This window comes from Carcharhinus amblyrhynchos, chromosome 2, assembly GCF_965287045.1.
Source record: "Carcharhinus amblyrhynchos chromosome 2, sCarAmb.v2.hapA, whole genome shotgun sequence".
Classification (NCBI taxonomy): Eukaryota; Metazoa; Chordata; class Chondrichthyes; order Carcharhiniformes; family Carcharhinidae; genus Carcharhinus; species Carcharhinus amblyrhynchos.
The window spans coordinates 10,045,197-10,063,979 of record NC_137325.1 but is presented as its reverse complement, the minus strand read 5'-3'; the positions used below and the strand labels follow the sequence as shown (position 1 = coordinate 10,063,979).

The following is an 18,783-nucleotide window of genomic DNA, read 5'->3' as shown; positions in this document are numbered from 1 at the left end:
AGATTTACACTGAGGGAAGGAAAGAGATAGCAGAGCAGGTAAAGTGAAGTTTATTTATTAGTCACGAGTAGGCTTACATTAACCCTGCAATGAAGTTACTGTGAAAATCCCCTAGTCGCCACACCTTGGGTAACACTGAGCGAGAATTTAGCATGGCCCATGCACCTCACCAGCACGTCTTTCAGACAGTGGGAGGAAACCGGAGCACCCGGAGGAAACCCACGCAGACATGGGGTGAATGCGCAAACGCCACACAGTGACCCAACCCAGGGATTGAAGCCGGGTCCCCTGGCGCTGTGAGGCAGCAGCGCTAACCACTGTGCCACCGTACGGCCCGAGTTGAATCTCCTGAGCTTACTTGGGCGGTGCTGGAAGAAGGGGAAATTGGGGATGATTGAGGAGTGGACCAGGGTTGCCAGGGGAAGCAGTCCATTCAGAATGCTTAAAGGGGAGAGGGAAGTGGTGTTTCACGATGGCTTCACACCAGAGGTGGTGAAAATGGTGGAGGATTGAATGTGGAAGCTGGAGGAATTAAAGGTGAAAATGAGGACAACGCTTACCCAGGTTCTGAGAGAGAGAGGAAGGGATGAGCGCAGAAATGTGCAGAATGGGGAATGGACACAGTTGAGGGCCTTGTTAATCAGTATTTGTTACAGAGAGCATCAGGGCTAAAATCTCTGCTACGAGTGTCTCTGTTACTTTGTCAGGGCTCTGACGAAGGGGCATCCTGACTTGAAACTTTGGATGGGGATTTTCCCTCTGTGCCTGCTGGAAAATCCCACCCGGGGTCAGTCTGTGTCCTGCCTGGTGTGATTCCCGTGAATGGTCACCCATTGGCTCTACTCTCTCTGTCAGTTGCTGTCAGACCTGCTGAGTTTTTCCAGCATTTTCTGTTTTTGTTTCAGATTCCAGCATCCGCAGGATTTTCCCTTTACCCTAATGTCATTGCTGGATTTGATGATTACTGAAAAAATGTCCAGCTTAAAATTGGGTGAACATGTAGGAGCAAATAGTCATTTCCATGAAGATACTAAGACTGCTGGAGTAGCGGATCGTGATGAAGATTGTCAGGGAATACAGCAGGATATAGATAGGCTGGAAAATTGGGCGGAGAAATGGCGGATGGAACTTAATCCGGACAAATGCGAGGTGATGCATTATGGTAGGTAGGAAATACAAAATAAATGGCAGAACCATCAGGAGCATAGATACATAGAGAGATCTGGGAGTGTGGGTGCACAGATCCTTAAAAGTGGAAAAGGTGGTGAAGAAAGCATTGGCATACTTGCCTTCCTCAGACAGGGCATCGAGTATAAAAGTTGGCAAATTATGTTACAGTTATTTAAGACGTTGGTTAGGCCATATTTGGAACAATTTGTCCAATCCTGGTCACCACACTATCAGGAGGACTTGGAGGCTTTGGAGAGAGTACAGAAAAGGTTTACTAGGATATATGGAGTGTATTAGCTATGAGGAGAAGTTGACCAAACTGGGATTGTTCTCCTTGGAAAGATGGAGGCTGAGAGGCGACCTGATGGAAGTTTATACAATGGTGAGGGGTATGGATAGGGTGAACAGTTGGAAGCTTTTTCCCAGGGCGGAAATGACAATTACAAGGGGTCAGAGGTTCAAGCTAAAGAGGGAAAAGGTTCAGTGAAGATGTGCGAGGGAAGTTTTTTACACAGAGGGTGGTGGGGGGCCTGGAATGCACTGCCATGTGAGGTGGTTGAGGCAGTTACATTGGCCACATTTAAGACTTATCTTCATAGGCAGATGAAAGAAAAGGGGAATAGAGGAATATAAGCGAATGGTTTAGATAGGACAATGTGATCTGCACAGGCTTAGAGGGCCGAAGGGCCTGTTCCTGTGCTGTACTGTTCTTTGTTCCTTGGTCCCTCATCTGTAAGTCTTTTACAATTATCCAGAACCCTGTTGGACCCAATGTATCTGCAGTAGGTGCGCGCATCTCGCCTACAGTGATGTTTTAAACAAGGCGAAGGAGAGTTAACGCGAACAGTTAAGTGCGCGTGCAACTTGATTCACATCTGCCACCTCGAAACAAACAACTCACTTGTACGTTGGCTGCTGACAGATTTCAAGGTCAGTCCTGACGGAATCGAGGGACTTCCGAGCAAGCGTCGGAAGGATTTATGGTGTCACATCTGTTAAGACCATAACCGCAAGGCTCTCCAAAGATACAGAATGAGGAAGTAGATGTCTTAGCAGGCTGCTAATGAGCAGGTAGAATAGGCATCTATCACTTTGCAGCATCTGTTAAAATGATAATTATTTTAACAGATGCCGCAGCCTGGTGAGCGTAATTTCAGAGCTTGATAGAGGAAGAACAGATGATGTTTATGTTTCTTCAGCGAGAAACTGTCCGTATTAAATGGAATATCTGGCCCGTTAAAAAATAAGAGCACTGATACTAATAGCCAGTGATGAACAGCCTGACCACAGAAACAATTCCGCTTTTCCTTTTTCCTTGAAGAGTTATCCATGGGTAGATGATTCACAGATAAGTCACAATTTCCTCAAACCTTGTCATCAAGGAAGTGTTTCACACTTATTATTGGCATTCTCCATTCCTGGTGCAATAAAATGAATTATTGCTGAAAATGGACACGTTGTCGAAGTTTTTCCTCTTGCACTCATCAGGACAGGCCTGCAAAGGTACCAAATTTCAAAGGGGGCAACACCTTACACTGCAGGAGAAGAAGGTATAAAATGCCGCTCCCTTTGAAATTTGGTATTCTTGCAAATCTGTCCTGATGAGTGCAAGAGGAAAAACTTCGACAACGTATCTGTTTTCTGCTGTCTTTCCGTTTGAGATTTCCATACGACAGAATGGATTATTCCAAACTCCAGTGGAAGGATTTTACGCTACCCCTTGGATAGGTGCTAAGTTGGGGGTAGGATGATAAAATAGCCCCAGGATCCTGCCTGCTATTACCTAGATGCAATTTCACGATTGGGTTGGTAGGGTCTTGGGCAGTAGACCTGCCCATTCACCTAGTGAGGCCAAGTAATGGCCACTGAAAGGCTTTTTTCCCCACACAGCCTCGATTTTTAGGCTGGCGGGTGTGGGCGCGAGTAGGGTGAGAAGCAGAGAAATAAACTTGTCTCCATCTCGGACGGGAAGGGGCAGACACTGCAATCTGAGGCCCCTGGAGCCCTTCGCTCCAGGACCTTGGGACTCCGGCCCTCCCTCCTTCTCTGACCTACCCCCTGATGTTACAATTGCCCCCCTCCCTCCTACTGACTGCCCCCACCTCCAGGCATTCCCTGCTCCCCCACCTACCTCTCGCCCCTGAGACCCCTTGGGCGGAATCTTGCATTCTGTGTTCAGAGTGTTGGCCGGGTCAGGAAGACAGGTGTGGAGCTCTCCAGCTGCATGGTCAGGGTTTCTCTCCAGGCTCTCAGGCACTTTGTGCACAGAAAACACCTGTTTGGTGTCCAGCTCGATATTGGGTTGGATCACTTTGTAGCCACCCCTGCAATTATTTAAAACTGAAACTTACGGCATTAATACTCATAGATATGTACATTTCATAGTCAGGCAATTTCATAATTTAGCAATTCTAACCACATCCTTGAAAGGAATCATAGAATCCCTGCCCTGCAGAAGGAGGCCATTCAGCCCATCGAGTCTGCACTGACCACAATTCCACCCAGGCCTTATTCCCATAACCCCACATATTTACCCAGCTAATCTCTGACACAAGGATCAATTTAGCATGGCCAATCGACCTAACCCGCATATCTTTGGACTGTGGGAGGAAACCGGAGCACCCGGAGGAAACCCATGCAGACACGGGGAGACCGTACAGATTCCACAAAGACAGTGACCCGAAGCCAGAACTGAAACCTTCCCTGGCGCTGTGAGGCAGCAGTGCCAACCAGTGCGCCACCGTGCCACCCGCCACTGAACCATCACTGGTTCTAATTTTGAGGCTACGTTCCCAAGTCCTGGATGTGCAGAAGTAGTTTCTGTCAATCTATAGATTCAAAGAGTGCTTACAGCACACAAGGAGGCCATTCAGCCCCTTGTGTCTGTGCCAGCTCTTTGCAGGTGCAATTCAGTTGATACCACATTCTCTTGTAACCCAACAAGTTGTTTCCACTCAAGGAAGTGTACAATTCTCTTCTCAAAACCACATTATCTGCCTCTCCTGCAACCTCAGGCAGTGCCTTCTAGATGTAGAAAGGGTCGAGAGCTTCAAACTTTTAGGTGTCCTGATCACCAACAACCTGTCCTGGACCCCCACGTGGACACTACAGTTAAGAAAGCTCACCAAGACCTCTACTTTCTCAGAAGACTAAGTAAATTTGGCATGTCAGCCAACTTTTACAGATGCACCATAGAAAGCATTCTTTCTGGTTGTATCTCAGCTTGGTATGGGCTCCTGCTCTGTCCAAGACCGCAAGGAACTACAAAAGGTCAGCAATCTAAGCCCATTCATCACATAAACCAGCCTCCCGTCCATTGACACTGTTTACACTTCCCGCTGCCTCGGCAAAGCAGCCAACATAATTAAGGACCCCACACACCTCGAACATTCTCTCTTCCACCTTCTTCAGTAAGGAAAAAGATATAAAAGTCTGAGGTCACGTAGCAACTGACTCAAGAACAGCTTCTTCCCTGCTGCCATCAGACTTTTGAATGGGCCTACCTCACATTAAGTCGATCTTTCTCTACAGCCTAACTATGACTGCAACACTACATTCTGCATTTTCTCATTTCCTTCTCTATGACTGGTATGTTTTGACTGTATAGCGCACAAGAAACAATACTCTTCACTGTATGTTAATACATGTGACAATAATAAATCAAATCAAAGCAAATCAAATCAAAATAGAACAGGGTCATGTATACCCTGTTCAGTTTCACAGTTCCGTTGAGCAGCACGCTAGCACAGTGGTTAGCACGTCTGCTTCACAGTGCCAGGGACACGGGTTCGAATCCTGGCTTGGATCACTCGCTGTGCGAATCTGCACATTCTCCCTGTGTCTGCGTGGATTTCCTCCGGGTGCTCCGGTTTTCTCCCACACGCTGAAAGGCGTGTAGGTTAGTGTGCATTGGCTGTGCTAAATTCTCCCTCAGTGTACCCGAGCAGGCACCGGAGTGCGGCGACTAGCGGATTTTCACAGTAACTTCATTGCAGTGTTAATGTAAGCTGACTTGTGATGAATAAATAAACTTTTTATCTTCTTAAGTATCTAAATCCAAATTCGGAAATGAAATTATCATGTTTAAGATCACCTAAAGAGGAAATGCTCTGTGACAGTGTCAAAGAGGGAGCAACCACAGGGGACTTGCAACATTTGAGAGGCAGGGTGGTCAAGAGTGAGCTACTTCCCTTTGTTAAAAGAAAATTACTGCAGATGCTGAAATCTAAAACAAAGACAGAAAATGCTGGAAAATCTCTGCAGGTCTGACAGCATCTGTGGAGGGAGAGAGAATAGAACCAACTATCGAGTCTGCTCCGCCATTCAGTCATGACTGATAAATTTATTTATTAGTGCCCCAAGTAAGCTTGCATTAACACTGCAATGAAGTTACTGTGAAAATCCCCTGGATGCCACACTCTGGCGCCTCTTCGGGTGCACTGAGGGAGAATTTACCATGGCCAATGCGGAGGCGGTTTAGAACGGAGTTGAGGAGGAACTTCTTCACTCAAAGGGTGGTGAATCTCTGGAATTCTCTGCCCGTTGAAGTGGTGGAGGCTGCCTCGCTAAATATTTTTAAGAAGCGGGTTGATGGGTTCTTGATAAGAGAGGGGATTAAGGGTTATGGGGAGAGGGCGGGAAAGTGGAACTGAGCCACGACAGATCAGCCATGATCTTATTGAATGGCGGGGCAGGCTCGAAGGGCTAGATGGCCTACTCCTGCTCCTATTTCTTATGTTCTTATGTCTTTCAAACTGTGGGAGGAAACAAGAGCACCCGGAGTAAGCCCACGCAGACATGGGGAGAACATGCAGACTCTGCACAGACAGTGACCCAAGCTGGGAATCGAACCTGGGTCCCTGACGCTGTGAGGCAGCAGTGCTAACCACCGTGCCGCCCCACTTCAAACCCATTCTCCCACCTTTTCCCCGTAACTTTTGACCCCCTTACCAATCAAGAATCTACCTCTGATTCCCCCTGTCCTACCTGATCGGGTAGGGCTCTATATAGTGCGAACGTGGTGAATGCAGTCACCAGCATGGCCACCCTTTGACAAGTTGACTGGGGTGTTCCCTGGCAACCCTGCAGAGTTTCCTTGCGCACTGTCCACGGATAGGAGCACAGGAATTGCACAATGCTGTCCTGTTTTCCTGAAAGTATGTTGTTTTGCTTGCCTCCAAGCTGGTCAGATGGAAGCAATGTGAAATATTTGCTGGCAATGTCGCTGTGGGGTGGAGGGAGGGGGTGGGGGGCAAGGAGAGAGAGAGAGAGAGAGAGAGAGAGGGGGGCGGGGGAGAGAGAGAAAATAATTCTCAACAAGAATGTGCGGCCTTTATTCTTTGCAGATGGCTGGAATGTAAGCTAAGCCAAAGCTTTTGAATGCGAGCCTTCTGGCAGATGGACTTGGCCCAACACTCGTACTTTCTGTGAGCAGGGACTGGGTCACGCCGGTTCAGGACGTGTAGGATGTGATTTTAACCTTGCTCAGTTTCCCCGCTGACTCGCTGCTGCGTTTATTTTCACCCTGCTCTTCTGAACAGGGTACCTTCTGGGGTCCTTCTTTAAAGGTACCGGTGGGGCCACGACTGATTCTTCTTTTTAACCGGTCGGTGAACTTGGCCGGTTAACATGCCTGAGATTCACCAGCTCCCGAGTGCGTGGCGGAGTGCTAAGTGGGCATCAGGGGCTGGCTGCACGAGAAGGGGGTCGTTGACTCTTCAAGTCGTCCCTCAGCCAGTGGCACAACGGTTGACCGAGCGAGACGATAAATGTCGGTGGCTCCGACCTTCCAGGACCCGATTGTTGCCCACCAGTGTTGCGAGATGCCCAGTATCACTCATAATCCTGTCAGTCTGAAAGGCACTGGTCAGGTGCTAAATTCTCCCACAGTGCACCCGAACAGGCGCTGGAGTGTGGCGACTGTGGGATTTTCACAGTAACTTCACTGCAGTGTTAATGCAAGCCTACTTGTGACACTAATAAATAAACTTAAAAGTCTTTAAGTCCTAAGTGCAGGAAGGCCATCATACTCCACATCCAGCTGTCTCATGCCTCATGATCAGGCTCAACCTTCTCATTTGGAATATGGCGACACGGTGGCACAGTGGTTAGCGCTGCTGCCTCACGGCGCCAGGGACCTGGGTACAATTCCAGCCTTGGGTCACTGACTGTGCAGAGTTTGCACGTTCTCCCCGTGTCTGCGTGCTTTTCCTCTGGGTGCTCCGGTTTCCTCCCACAGTCTGAAGGATGTGCTGGTTGGATGCATTGGCCATGCTAAACTGCCCTTTAGTGTCAGGGGCGTTGTCAGGGCAAATATGCGGGGCTACGGGGAAAGGGCCTGGGGTGGGATTGTTGCCGGTACAGACTCGATGGGCCAAATGGCCTCCTTCTGCACTGTAGGCATTCAAAAAACTTGCCTTTTTCCCTAGACCAATTCTTGCTGAACTCTTTAGCATTATCCAGTGAGGGTCCTATTCTTTGGTGCAGTCCTTGTTTCCTGTGGCTGTGATCATCTACCCAACTCGATGGGTCTTCCTCCGGACTGACTGACCAAAGGAACTTGACTGCCCATTCACACGACAGGACCCACACGCTCACACATGATACGTTTGTAGGCTTAAAACGTCTGGTCAAGCAACCTGTTCATCTTGAACTTCTGGAGTTGATCCCTGAGTATGAGCAGACACAGACAGAGCATTGTGAGAGACACATTCTCCCCTTGTAACCACAATGTTCACATGTGGCTGACAGCCCGACTCACAAAAGGATGATCTCAGTGGGAGGTGTTTTGACAACTAGAGGGGACTAACAACTTTTTCTCATTTGACATCTTTAAGTGGCGAGTGTAGTCTGTGATCTCTTCTGTCAATATCTCAACGTTTATTCCCACAAGATTAGGAATTGTGGAGTCCCCAATTTCTTTTATCCGTATGCCAAAAAAAAGTACATCACATAGTTTTATCGTTTCTACTGTCTGTTATATGGACCTTACTGCAAATTGATGGTATCGGATGCGCAACCTCTTTGGTGTTTTGCTTCCAATTCTGAAGCTCTATTAAAAAGAGACGTGCTGTTGAAGCTTTTCGTCTTGAACTCATCAGAACAGATGCAAGAATGCCAAATTTCACAGCGAGCAACAATTTATACTGCATGAGAAAGGGGTGCTGATTGGATGTCGGCTCTGATTGGTCAAGGTGTTGCCATGGAGAAAGCACCAGGGAACTATTGCTCCCCCGTGATTTTGTTTCATTCAAAAAATGAGCCATGCCTGGACATGTACTTTTTGCCCGCTGAGGACATGCCCCTGCTAGGAACATATTCATCTTCGAACAAGCATCAGTCAGATTCACAACAATCTATGATCCCATAATCATCGTCAATAGAGACCTCGTGGTGCAGTGGGTAGAATATCTACCTCTGAGCCAGAAGCTCTGCGTTCCAATTCAAATGAAGGTGCATTCATAATGTGGCCAAAATGTTGATGTATCAACCTATAAACCTTTCCAATGTATGTTAATGGCAGCTGGTAGATATGGGAGGAATTTCTGGTCAGCCATGTGATGGAAATAATGTTGGTGCCTTGACCATAGCTCTGGACAGCATGTAAAAGTGCATGTTTTAGGGTGGCGCAGTGGTGCAGTAGTTAGCGTCAGGATCCCTCGGTTCGATTCCGGCCTTGGGTGATTATGTGGAGTCTGCATGTTCTCCTCGTGTCTGTGTGGATTTCCTCTGGATGTTCCGGTTTCCTCCCACAGTCCAAAGATGTGCAGGTTAGGTGGATTGGCCATGCTTAATTGCCTTTTAGTGTCAGGGGGACTAGCAGGGTAAATATATGAGGTTATGGGAATAGGGCCTGGTAGGATTGTTGATATTGCAGCCTTGATGGGCCAAATGGCCTCCTTTTGCATTGTGCGGATTCTATGCTTCTATGTTGTCATGGTAATTTGAACTATAGGACCATGAGATATAGAAACAGAAGTCGGCCATTCGGCCCATTGAGTGTGCGCTGCCATTCAGTGAGATCATGATTGACCTGATGATAATCTTCAAATCCTCTTTCCTGTCTTACCCCCATACTGATTAAATATCTGTCTATCATAGCCTTAACAATACAGCCTCTATAGCCCTCCATGGCAAAGAATTTCACAGATTCACTGCCCTTTAAGAGAAGAAATTTCTCCTCGTCTCTGTCTTAAATGAGCAAACCATTACTCTGCGACGCTGCCCCCTGGTCCTAGACTCTCCCACAAGGGGAGACAACCAGTCAGCATCAACCCTATCAAACACCCGCTTGGGAGTGCAATATGCCTCAATAAGGTCGCCTCTCATCCTTGTAAACTCCAAGCAAAACCGACTCAATCTCTTCTCATAAGAAAATCTCTCCCTGCTGGGACCAACATGGTAAACCATTCTAGACTGCCCCCAGTGCCAGTATATCATTCGTTAGATAGGGGGACCCAAACTGTTCGCAGTATTCCGTGTGTGGTCTAACCAGTGGCTTGTACAGTTTTAGCAAGACTTCCCTATTTTTAGACTTAATTCCCTTTGAGCTAAAGGCCAACATTCCATTTGCCTCGCCTTTTACCCGTTGAACTTGCATGCTAGCTTTTTGTGATTTATACATGAGGATCCCCAATCCCTCTGTGTTACAGCTTTCTGGGGTCGTTCTCCATTTAAATAACACTCAGTTATTTCCAGTCTCAGGTCGAGCAAGGCCGTAAAATCCCGTCCTTTGTGTCATCTTCAATTTCCTCATCCACGTGAAATTGCCCCTTAGTAGCAGGGGGACTAGCTAGGGTAAATACATGTGATTATGAGGGTAGGGTTTGATTGGGATTGTGTTTGGTGCAGACCCGATGGGCCAAATGGCCTCCTTCAGCACTGTAGGATTCTATGATTTTAAAGTATTTCTTTAACTCCTCTGCTATTTCCTCGTTCCCCATTATTTCTCTAATCCCATTCTCTAAGGGGCCTGAGTTCACTTTGGCCTCTTTCTTCCTTTTTATATATTTGAAGAACTGTAACCCACTACAGTGGACAATAATATGTCTCCTGCTACTTTCCCCTTCTCCCCAATCTCATGTATTCTTCTTTTCTATTCTCCTTTCCCCTTTAATTCTTTCCCCACATGTTCATTCTTGCATTTTTAATCCTCTCCGGACCAGCAATGTTCAGGGTCCTAGGTTCAAATCTCACCATGGCAGCTGGTGGAATATGAATCCAGTTAAGAAATTTGGAATATAAAGTTAGTCTCAGTACTGGTGAAACTATTATCCCATCTGGTTCACTCTGTCCTTTAGGGAAGGAAATCCGCTGTCCTTTTCACCTACATGTGACTCCAGAGCCACAGCAATGTGGTTGACTCTCAGCTGCCCTCTGAAATGGCCTAGCAAGCCATTCAGTTTAAGGGCAACTAGGAATGGCAATAAATGCCAGCCAGCCAGCGATGCCCATGTCCCACAAATGAACAAAAAAAAACACAGCCAAACTGGTTGAATATCAAGCTTCAAATCCCTGTGACACACACCAACAACAGACGGTAAGAGAAAGAGCGATTCCTAGTCCTTCAGGAAAGGAAACCCGCCATCCTTACCTGGTCTGGCCTACATGTTACTTCAGATCCATAATAACCAGACAGTATGGTGGCACAGTGTTTAGCACTGCTGCCTCACAGCGCCAGGGACCCGGGTTCGATTGCCAGATGATGACTGTGTGGAGTCTGCACATTCTCCCCGTGTCTGCGTGGGTTTCCTCCGGGTGCTCTGGTTCTCTCCCACCGTCGGAAAGACGTGCTGGTTCGGGTGCATTGGCCATGCTAAATTCTCTCTCAGTGTACAGGTGCTGGAGTGTGGGCGACTCGGGGATTTTCACAGTGACTTCATTGCCGTGTTAATGTATGCCGACTCGTGACACTTATAAATAAACTTGGAAAAAAAGAACTTAAACGTGGTTGACTCTTAACATGCCCTCTGAAAAAACAAGCCATTCAGCTCAAGGGCAGTTAGGGATGGATGGCAAATGCTGGCCTAGCCAGCAATGCCCAAATCCTATGATATAGTAAAGACTGGGAGTGCGGAGAGGAATGGGACACTTGTGCTGATTTATACTTTCAAACTGGCTGGACCTCCAGTTGCCCAGCGTCCCACACCAGCTGATCAGGTTGAGTGCAATGAGAGGGAAAAGGAGGAAGAAATATTCTAGCCGAAAGTGAAACTCTGGCTGTACACGTGCTGAGGACTAGACCACACAATAACTGCATTCCGGTGATTAAGGATTATTTTTTGCCTTGTGATCCTGTGTGAGGGAAAATTGGGCACAGATGAGAATTCAGCTGTACCTGATTAACATTTTCCACCCGGGGGCAGGGGACCAGCCCCCCTGCACGGAGAGGTGGAGGGGGGGGGGGGGCGGGGGGTGGGAGTGCACAGTAGTTGGCATCCCTCCTCGCAGAGGCCTCAGAAGCGTTGTGAAACAAGGCAGCAGCCTTCAAAAGCCAATGAGGTTTTACCCCGACCTCAGGCGGGTTCGGCCTGGTCACCGTGTGGATCGATCCAGAGAGCGGGAGGGCCCGAGGGGGATTTCGAAAGAGAAAGATGCTGGAAATTGGAAATAAAAACAGAAAATGGTTTTTGGCAGGACAGAGAGCGTCCGTGGAGAGATGAATGGCATTAATAGGCAGGATTTCACCCCGCCCCACCCCCCCACCCCCACCCCACCACAATGTGTTTTCTGGTGGCAGGGAAGGCTTTGGGATCTCCTGATGTCAATGACATTTTGCATGGCTCACCTGCCGCTTTGGAGGGAGGGGGGGGGGGGGAGGTGGTGGGTGGGGAGCGAGGGGGCGGGGGTTGGCACTGTTGGGGAGTGGGGGGGAGCCACCTCTGGGCAGCAGTGGAAGATTCCACCAGGGGAAGAAGGACCAGAGAATCCACGCCCAATGATCCAGGTCCGTCACCTCCCATCAGAATTACGTGTCAGCATCATTAGCCATATGTAATAATGGCTTTAACCTCCCCTCCCCTGAGTCACCCACTTACTTGAGCATATGAAAAGGGTTGTGTGGGAGGTAAGGTGGTGATGGAAGGATTACTGAACTCTGCGGTTCTCAAAATCTCCAGCTGCATTTACAAGGGAACAAAGCCACTTGAGAAAGGCTGAAGGATTTTTGGTTCCAACCTATTGGGAAGCGATGGCCTAGAGGTATTATCACTAGGCTATTAGCCCAGAAACTCTGGGGGTCTGGGTTTGAATGGTGGATGGTGGAATTTGAATTCAATAACAAATATCTGGAATTAAGAATCTAATGATGACCACAAAACCATTGTCAATTGTGGGGAAAAGCCCATCTGGTTCACTAATGCCCTTTAGAAAAGGAAATCCCTACCCGGTCTGGTCTACATGTGACTCCAGAGGCATAGCAATGTCGTTGACTCTCAACTGCCCTCCAAGGGCAACTAGAGATGGGGAATAAATGCTGGCCAATGACACCCGTGTCAGATGAATGCATTATATCCAAGACAGTGTCACCTAATCCCCACTCCAATCTACTGGTTTATGTTTTTGTACTCTCTTTATTTTTCCGTTGTGAAGCAGCGATATCTTTGGAAGAAATAGTTTCATCTGTTTTGCTGGTCCATTACGCTGGGTCTCAATATGGAAAGGTTGAATATGAACAAACCGCTTGACACTAAAGATTTTCCACCTTCCCCCGCCTGCAGGAAGTAATTGCACATTGGATAGCAGAGTGCCGCATTGCCATCGAGCAGGCTCGACTTCTTACCCTTCAAGCAGCCAGAGCGATCGATACTTTGGGAACTGCAGCAGCCAGAAAGGAGGTAATACAAAACCAGGCCATGTTTGCAAAATTCAAAACAAAATGTCTATTGTTAGATGTGATTCCATGATTGGGCAGCACTGACTGAATGACCCTGAGTGCACCAATAGCGACACTAACAACCAATTTAAGGTAATCAGTTGCATTCTTGGCGTGGGCCATTAACACTTACTGGAAATGATGTACATTTATACACAGGGATCTGTTCTTTGCAAACAAAAGGAATAAGTTCAAGCCTTGCACCAGTTCTGAATTATCCAGGAATTTGGGGAACCTATAGTTCCCCGTTTCTTTCTCCATGTCAATGCCTCATCCAATCAGTTTCAGCTTGCGAACCAATCAGCAGCCTTTTCTCCTGCAGTATAAATTGTTGTCATCATTTGAAATTTGGGATTCCTGTGTTTGTCCTGATGAGTGCAGAATGAAAAGCTTCAGCAACATGTCCCACTTTTCAACAACAAACGAAAATGTTGTGAATCATGGTTATCCCTGCCTGAGTGTGAAGTGGTATTATCACTAGACTATTAATCCAAAAACTTAGCTAATGATCTGGGGACCCTGGTTCGAATCCTGCCACGGCAGATGATGGAATTTGAATTCAATTTAAAAAAATTTGGAATTAAGAATCTACTGACCATTGCTGAGTACCGGAATAAACCAGCTGGTTCACTAACGTCCTTTAGGAAAGGAAGTCTGCTGTCCTTACCCGGTCTGGCCTATGCGTGACTCTCGAGCCATAGCAATGCAGTTGACTTGCAACTGTCCTCCAAGGGCAACTAGGGATGGACAATAAATGCTGGCCAGCCAGCGACGCCCATGTCCCATGAATGAATAAAAAAAAAGTAAAGCTTTTGAGCGAGAAGAGAATAGAGAGATACAATGGGTAGATTGAGAGGGGAGGTGTGGAGCATAAACATTGACAAGGACAGAATGGCCTATTTTTATGCTGTATATGCTATGGAGTTAAATGTTAGCCTCACTTTCCTGAATGTGTAGGTGGAGTAGCGAAGGACAATGGGGAATGTGTCTGCTGGTAAGCCACACTATTACCCAAGTAACATACCTATCAAACCAATCAGTGCTCTGCCTGAAAGGGCAGTGGAAGCAGATTCAGTAGTAACTATCAAAAGGAGAGTTGAATAGATACTTGACGAGGATAAGTTTACAAGGGTGTAGAAAAATAGTAGGGGTAGGGCTAGCCAGGACGGCAAGATTTTGAGGTTAGCACAAGAGCCAATCTTTGTTCTGTCTTATTTATAGGGTGAAACTTTACAAGCAGACACATCCAAGCCACAATTTCACTCAATGTCTTTTTAAACATGCTCAAGTGAAAGTTCAGTTATTGGCCATCAGCTGTATTCAGTTAGAGTCACAGGGCCCTATTTTACCATTTTGATTAGAAGTGCTGGGCGGACTTAAAACTGGGAGTGTTTCAGATCTGTCTTTTAGACCCGTCCTCAGGTACCCCCTCCCCCCCCGCCCCCCATATACACTCTGCCTGTAAAGTATCAGCGATTCCGAATCGCGCTGCACAAGCCTGTGGGCGGGGCTTAACGATCGACGCCTCCAACTGCGCACGTGCAAACAAAAAATGATAGAATGCTGCTCCCCTCCCCTCCCCTTCCCTCCCGGGCTGGATAATGCCTCCCCCTGACCCCCACAGATATCCCCCCACTCCCTCCAGATCGATCGTAGACTCCTTCCCCTCCTTTCCTCACTGATCACAGGCAGAGTGGCAAGGGACCCCCCCCCCCCCCACCCCCCTTCCCTCCACCGATTTCAGGATGGGTGAACGTGGTGGTAAAGGGGGAAGTGCAGTCAATTTAAATGCGTGCAAATGGCTGTTGTGCCCGTTTTGGGTGTGGTCCCAATCGCGGTCATTTTGGCCTTGGTAAAGGGGGAACCGGCGCAGAGGCGGGCGCGGATCGTGCTACTCGCTTCGCACCTGACTTTACCAAGTTTTCGCGCCCGCAAATGGCACAATGTGATGGTAAAATCGGGCCTATAGAGACATATCGGTCTACAGCATGGAAACAGGCCTTTCAGTCCAACTTGTCCATGCTGCCCTTTTTTTTAAATCCCTAAGCTAATCCCAATTGCCCGTTTTTGGCCCATATCCCTCTATACCCATCGTACCCATGTAACTGTCTAAATGCTTTTTAAAAGACAAAATTGTACCCGCCTCTACTACCACCTCTGGCAGCTGGTTCCAGACATTCAGCACCCTCTGGACCCTTTTGTATCTCTTCCCTCTCACCTTAAATCTATGCCCTCTAGTTTTAGACTCCCCTACCTTTGGGAAAAGATATTGACTATCTAGCTGACCTATGCCCTTCATTATTTTATAGACCTCTATAAGATCACCTCAACCTCCCACACTCCAGGGAAAAAAGTCCCAGTCTATCCAGCCTCTCCTTAAAACTCAAACCATCAAGCCCCGGGACCATCCTAGCAAACCTTTTCCGTACTCTTCCTAGTTTAATAATATCTTTTCTGTAATAGGGTGACCAGAACTATACACAATAATCCGAGTGTGGCCTTACCAATGTCTTGTACAACTTCAACAAGACGTCCCAACTCCTGTATTCAATGTTCTGACCAATTGTAATTAATATACAATTTCAAACAGTTGGCTCGGAGGCTATTGGCCAAATGGGATATAAGAACTGGCATGGGTTTACCTGATTCTGGTGTTCTCCTGATCTCAGATCGCTATGATAAAGGTTGCGGCCCCGCGGATGGCCTGTAAAGTGGTGGACTGCGCCATCCAGGTCCACGGAGGTGGTGGCGTCTCTGAGGATTTCCCTCTTGCGCACATGTGAGTATTAGGAGCATGGGAGAGGAATCCTTTCAATCATTGCCTGTTCCTGGTGGCACAGCGGTTAGCCCTGCTGCCTCAGGGACCCGGGTTCGATTCCTGGCTTGGGTCATTGTCTTGTGTGTCTGGAGTCTGCACGTTCTCCACGTGCCTGCGTGGGTTTCCTCCGGGTGCTCCAGTTCCATCCCACAGACATGCCGGTTGGGTGCACTGGCCGTGCTAAATTCTCCCTCAGTGTACCTGAACAGGTGGCGACTGGGGGGGTTTTCCACAGTAACTTCAACGCAGTGTTAATGTAAGCCTGCTCGTGACACCAATAAACTTTTTTTTGGTGACGTGCGCAAAGCGAAGGAGCTGGAAGTAGGCCCATCGAGTCTGCCCCGCCATTCAATGAGACCGTGACTGATCTGATGCAATATTGCACAGCTCCACTTTATCCCCCATAGTCCTCGATTCCCTCACTGATTAAATAATCTGTCCATCTCTGCCTGGGACAGCTGATGTTGTTGTCAGTGAGTTTTAAGATCCAACCGTAGATAGGACAGTGACAACTACAAAGGATGTTTTCCTCAGTTTGCACGGCAGCGGTGCGTGTCTCCTTCTCTCAGACACACAGGACTAAAGATGTACACTGCCTCAAGCAGAACAGATGTGAGGGCAGTGTTCCCGGTACGTTCTCCTGCCCTCGCACGTGTACCAACATCTTTTATCACCAGAATGGTTTTGCTTCAAGCATCATTTTCCTGGGATTGGCCTCCTCTGTAGCGAAACACTTCCTTATTTCTACATTCCATCTCTCTGCCCCCCCTCTGTCCCCAGCGTAGCAGAGTGAAAAGTTCATTTCAGGGTTGCCAGCCCCAGAAATATTGAGGTAGCACAGTGGCACCGCGGTTGGCACTGCTGTCTCACAGCGCCAGGGACCCTGGAAATAATGACGCCAGCTGATAACACCCCCCCCCCCCCCCAAACCCTCCTCCTTATCTGTTCCAATAACAAAACACGCACATTTATAAAGCAGCTTTCACATAATAAATGGACGCGGAAAGAGATGCTAGGATATGTGACCACATGGTTAATCAAAGGGCTAGGTTTTAAGAAGACTTTTAAAGGCCGAAAGAGAGGTGGACAAGCATTAGAGAATGATTCCAGCCTCGGGTCACTGTCTGTGTGGGGTTTTCACATTCTCCCTGTGCCTGCGTAGGTTTCCTCCGGCTGCTCCGGTTTCCTCCCACGATCCAAAGATGCGCAGGTTAGGTTGATTGGCCATGCTAAATTGACCCTTAGTGTACAAAGATTGGTAGATAAATACATAGAATTACAGGGATAGGGCCTGGGTAAGATGCTGTGTTGGAGAGTCAGAGAGTTGGGCCGAATGGCCTCTTCTGCACTGTCAGGATTCTATGAAACCCTTCTCTAATGCGTTATCAGCTGGAGTCCTTATTTCCGATTATTTTCAGCCGGAGATGCTGTTTGAATCTCAAGAGCGAAAAGCAGACAGACCTGACATACTCTCCGTCAGTGAACAGAGAGCCACGGTTTACCACACAGCCCAGTTGAATACGGTTGCGGGGAAATTGCGGAATCCGTGAAGCAGATTCTTATCATAAGTCAACATGTCTGGGAGGGGAGGAATGAGGGGTGGGAGGGCAATCACAGAATCATAGAGAAAAGGATTCAACACCTTAGGTGGAGCAAGGCACAGAGTTAACGATTTGAGTCCAATTTGACTTACTGGATAAGCTTGGGGTCATAGAGTCATAGAATCCCTACGGTGCAAAAGGAGGCCATTCGACCCATCAAGGCTGCACTGACGACAATCCCAGCCAGGCCCTATGCCTACGTGTTTTCCCTGCTATCCTCCTGAGGCTCGATGGGCCAAATCCTTCTGGATTCTATAACCCTGAACTTACCGGACCAGTCAAATTAACGTTAATCGTATCTCTCTCCACAGACCTGCTGAGTTTGTTTTTAATCCCAAGCGCCCTGTTGTTTTTGTGTTATCACCGGGTTCTGGTGTCTTGCAGGTACTCACTGGTGCGCACCTTACGTGTAGCCGACGGACCAGATGAGGTGCACCTCTCTGCGATAGCGAAGCTGGAGCTGGGGGAGCAGTTGGGAACGTCCTTGGCTAAGCTCTAAGTGGCTGTCGCGATGGAGGGGTAACCCAGGCTGCTCCCTCGGATAGGCAGCTGACAGAGATACCATCACGTGGGCGTCCTGCTTTCCTACACTGCGATTGATTGAATCATCAATTACTGGAAATATTACTCAGTGGAAAATGAATCACCCAGAATGTGAAAGCAACATCTGTATACCAATTACATCTTTGTTACTGCGTCCCAAGCATCGCTGTTGTATAAATTGGAAACAATAATGAGGGAAGAGTGATTGTGTCTGGAGCTTATTTGATGCAAAAGCAAAACCTGTTGACATAACGCCGCAATGGAATGAGAAAAAAGACTGTGATGCCAATTTGCATAATATAATTGCTGTCAGTAAAATGGGATATGGCAGGGAAGGTAATCAAATCTTATATTCCCTTATACGTCCCTGCTATTTTTCATGTTTTTTTTTGCTTCCATTGTACAGTAATTCAGAGCAAACGCTGAGGACAACTTAAGTGGTGGCTTCAACAAAACTCTCCCACAAATGGTAACGTACTTAAAAAGTTAAAACTTAATCTGTCGCTTACATTAACACTGCATTGAAGTTGCTGTGAAATTTCCCTAGCCGCCACACTATGGCATCTGTTTGGGTCAGCACATCTTTCAGAATGTGGGAGGAAAGCGGAGCGCCAGGAGGAAACCCATGCAGATACGTGGAGAACGTGCAAACTCCACACAGACAGTGACCCAAGTCGAACCCGAGTCCCTGGTGCTAACCGCTGTGCCACCATGCCACCCACTGCTGCCTCACAGCGCCAGGGAACGGGGTCAATTCCGGCCTCAGGTCACTGACTGTA

At 47.7% G+C, this 18,783-nt stretch overlaps 1 protein-coding gene across 2 annotated transcripts in view; it reads left to right on the top strand.

Moving 5' to 3' along the window:
* Window positions 1-18,495, top strand: part of nphp3 (nephronophthisis 3) — a 195,575-nt gene extending 177,080 nt beyond the window's left edge. For both annotated transcript variants that reach the window (XM_080201909.1, XM_080201916.1), the window contains 3 exons: window positions 12,888-13,004; window positions 15,712-15,821; window positions 17,846-18,495. In XM_080201909.1, the coding sequence (XP_080058035.1) occupies window positions 12,888-13,004; window positions 15,712-15,821; window positions 17,846-17,960 (342 nt within the window). In that variant the 3' untranslated portion in view covers window positions 17,961-18,495. The remainder of the gene's footprint in view (window positions 1-12,887; window positions 13,005-15,711; window positions 15,822-17,845) is intronic.
* The last annotated feature ends 288 nt before the right edge of the window (window positions 18,496-18,783 follow it).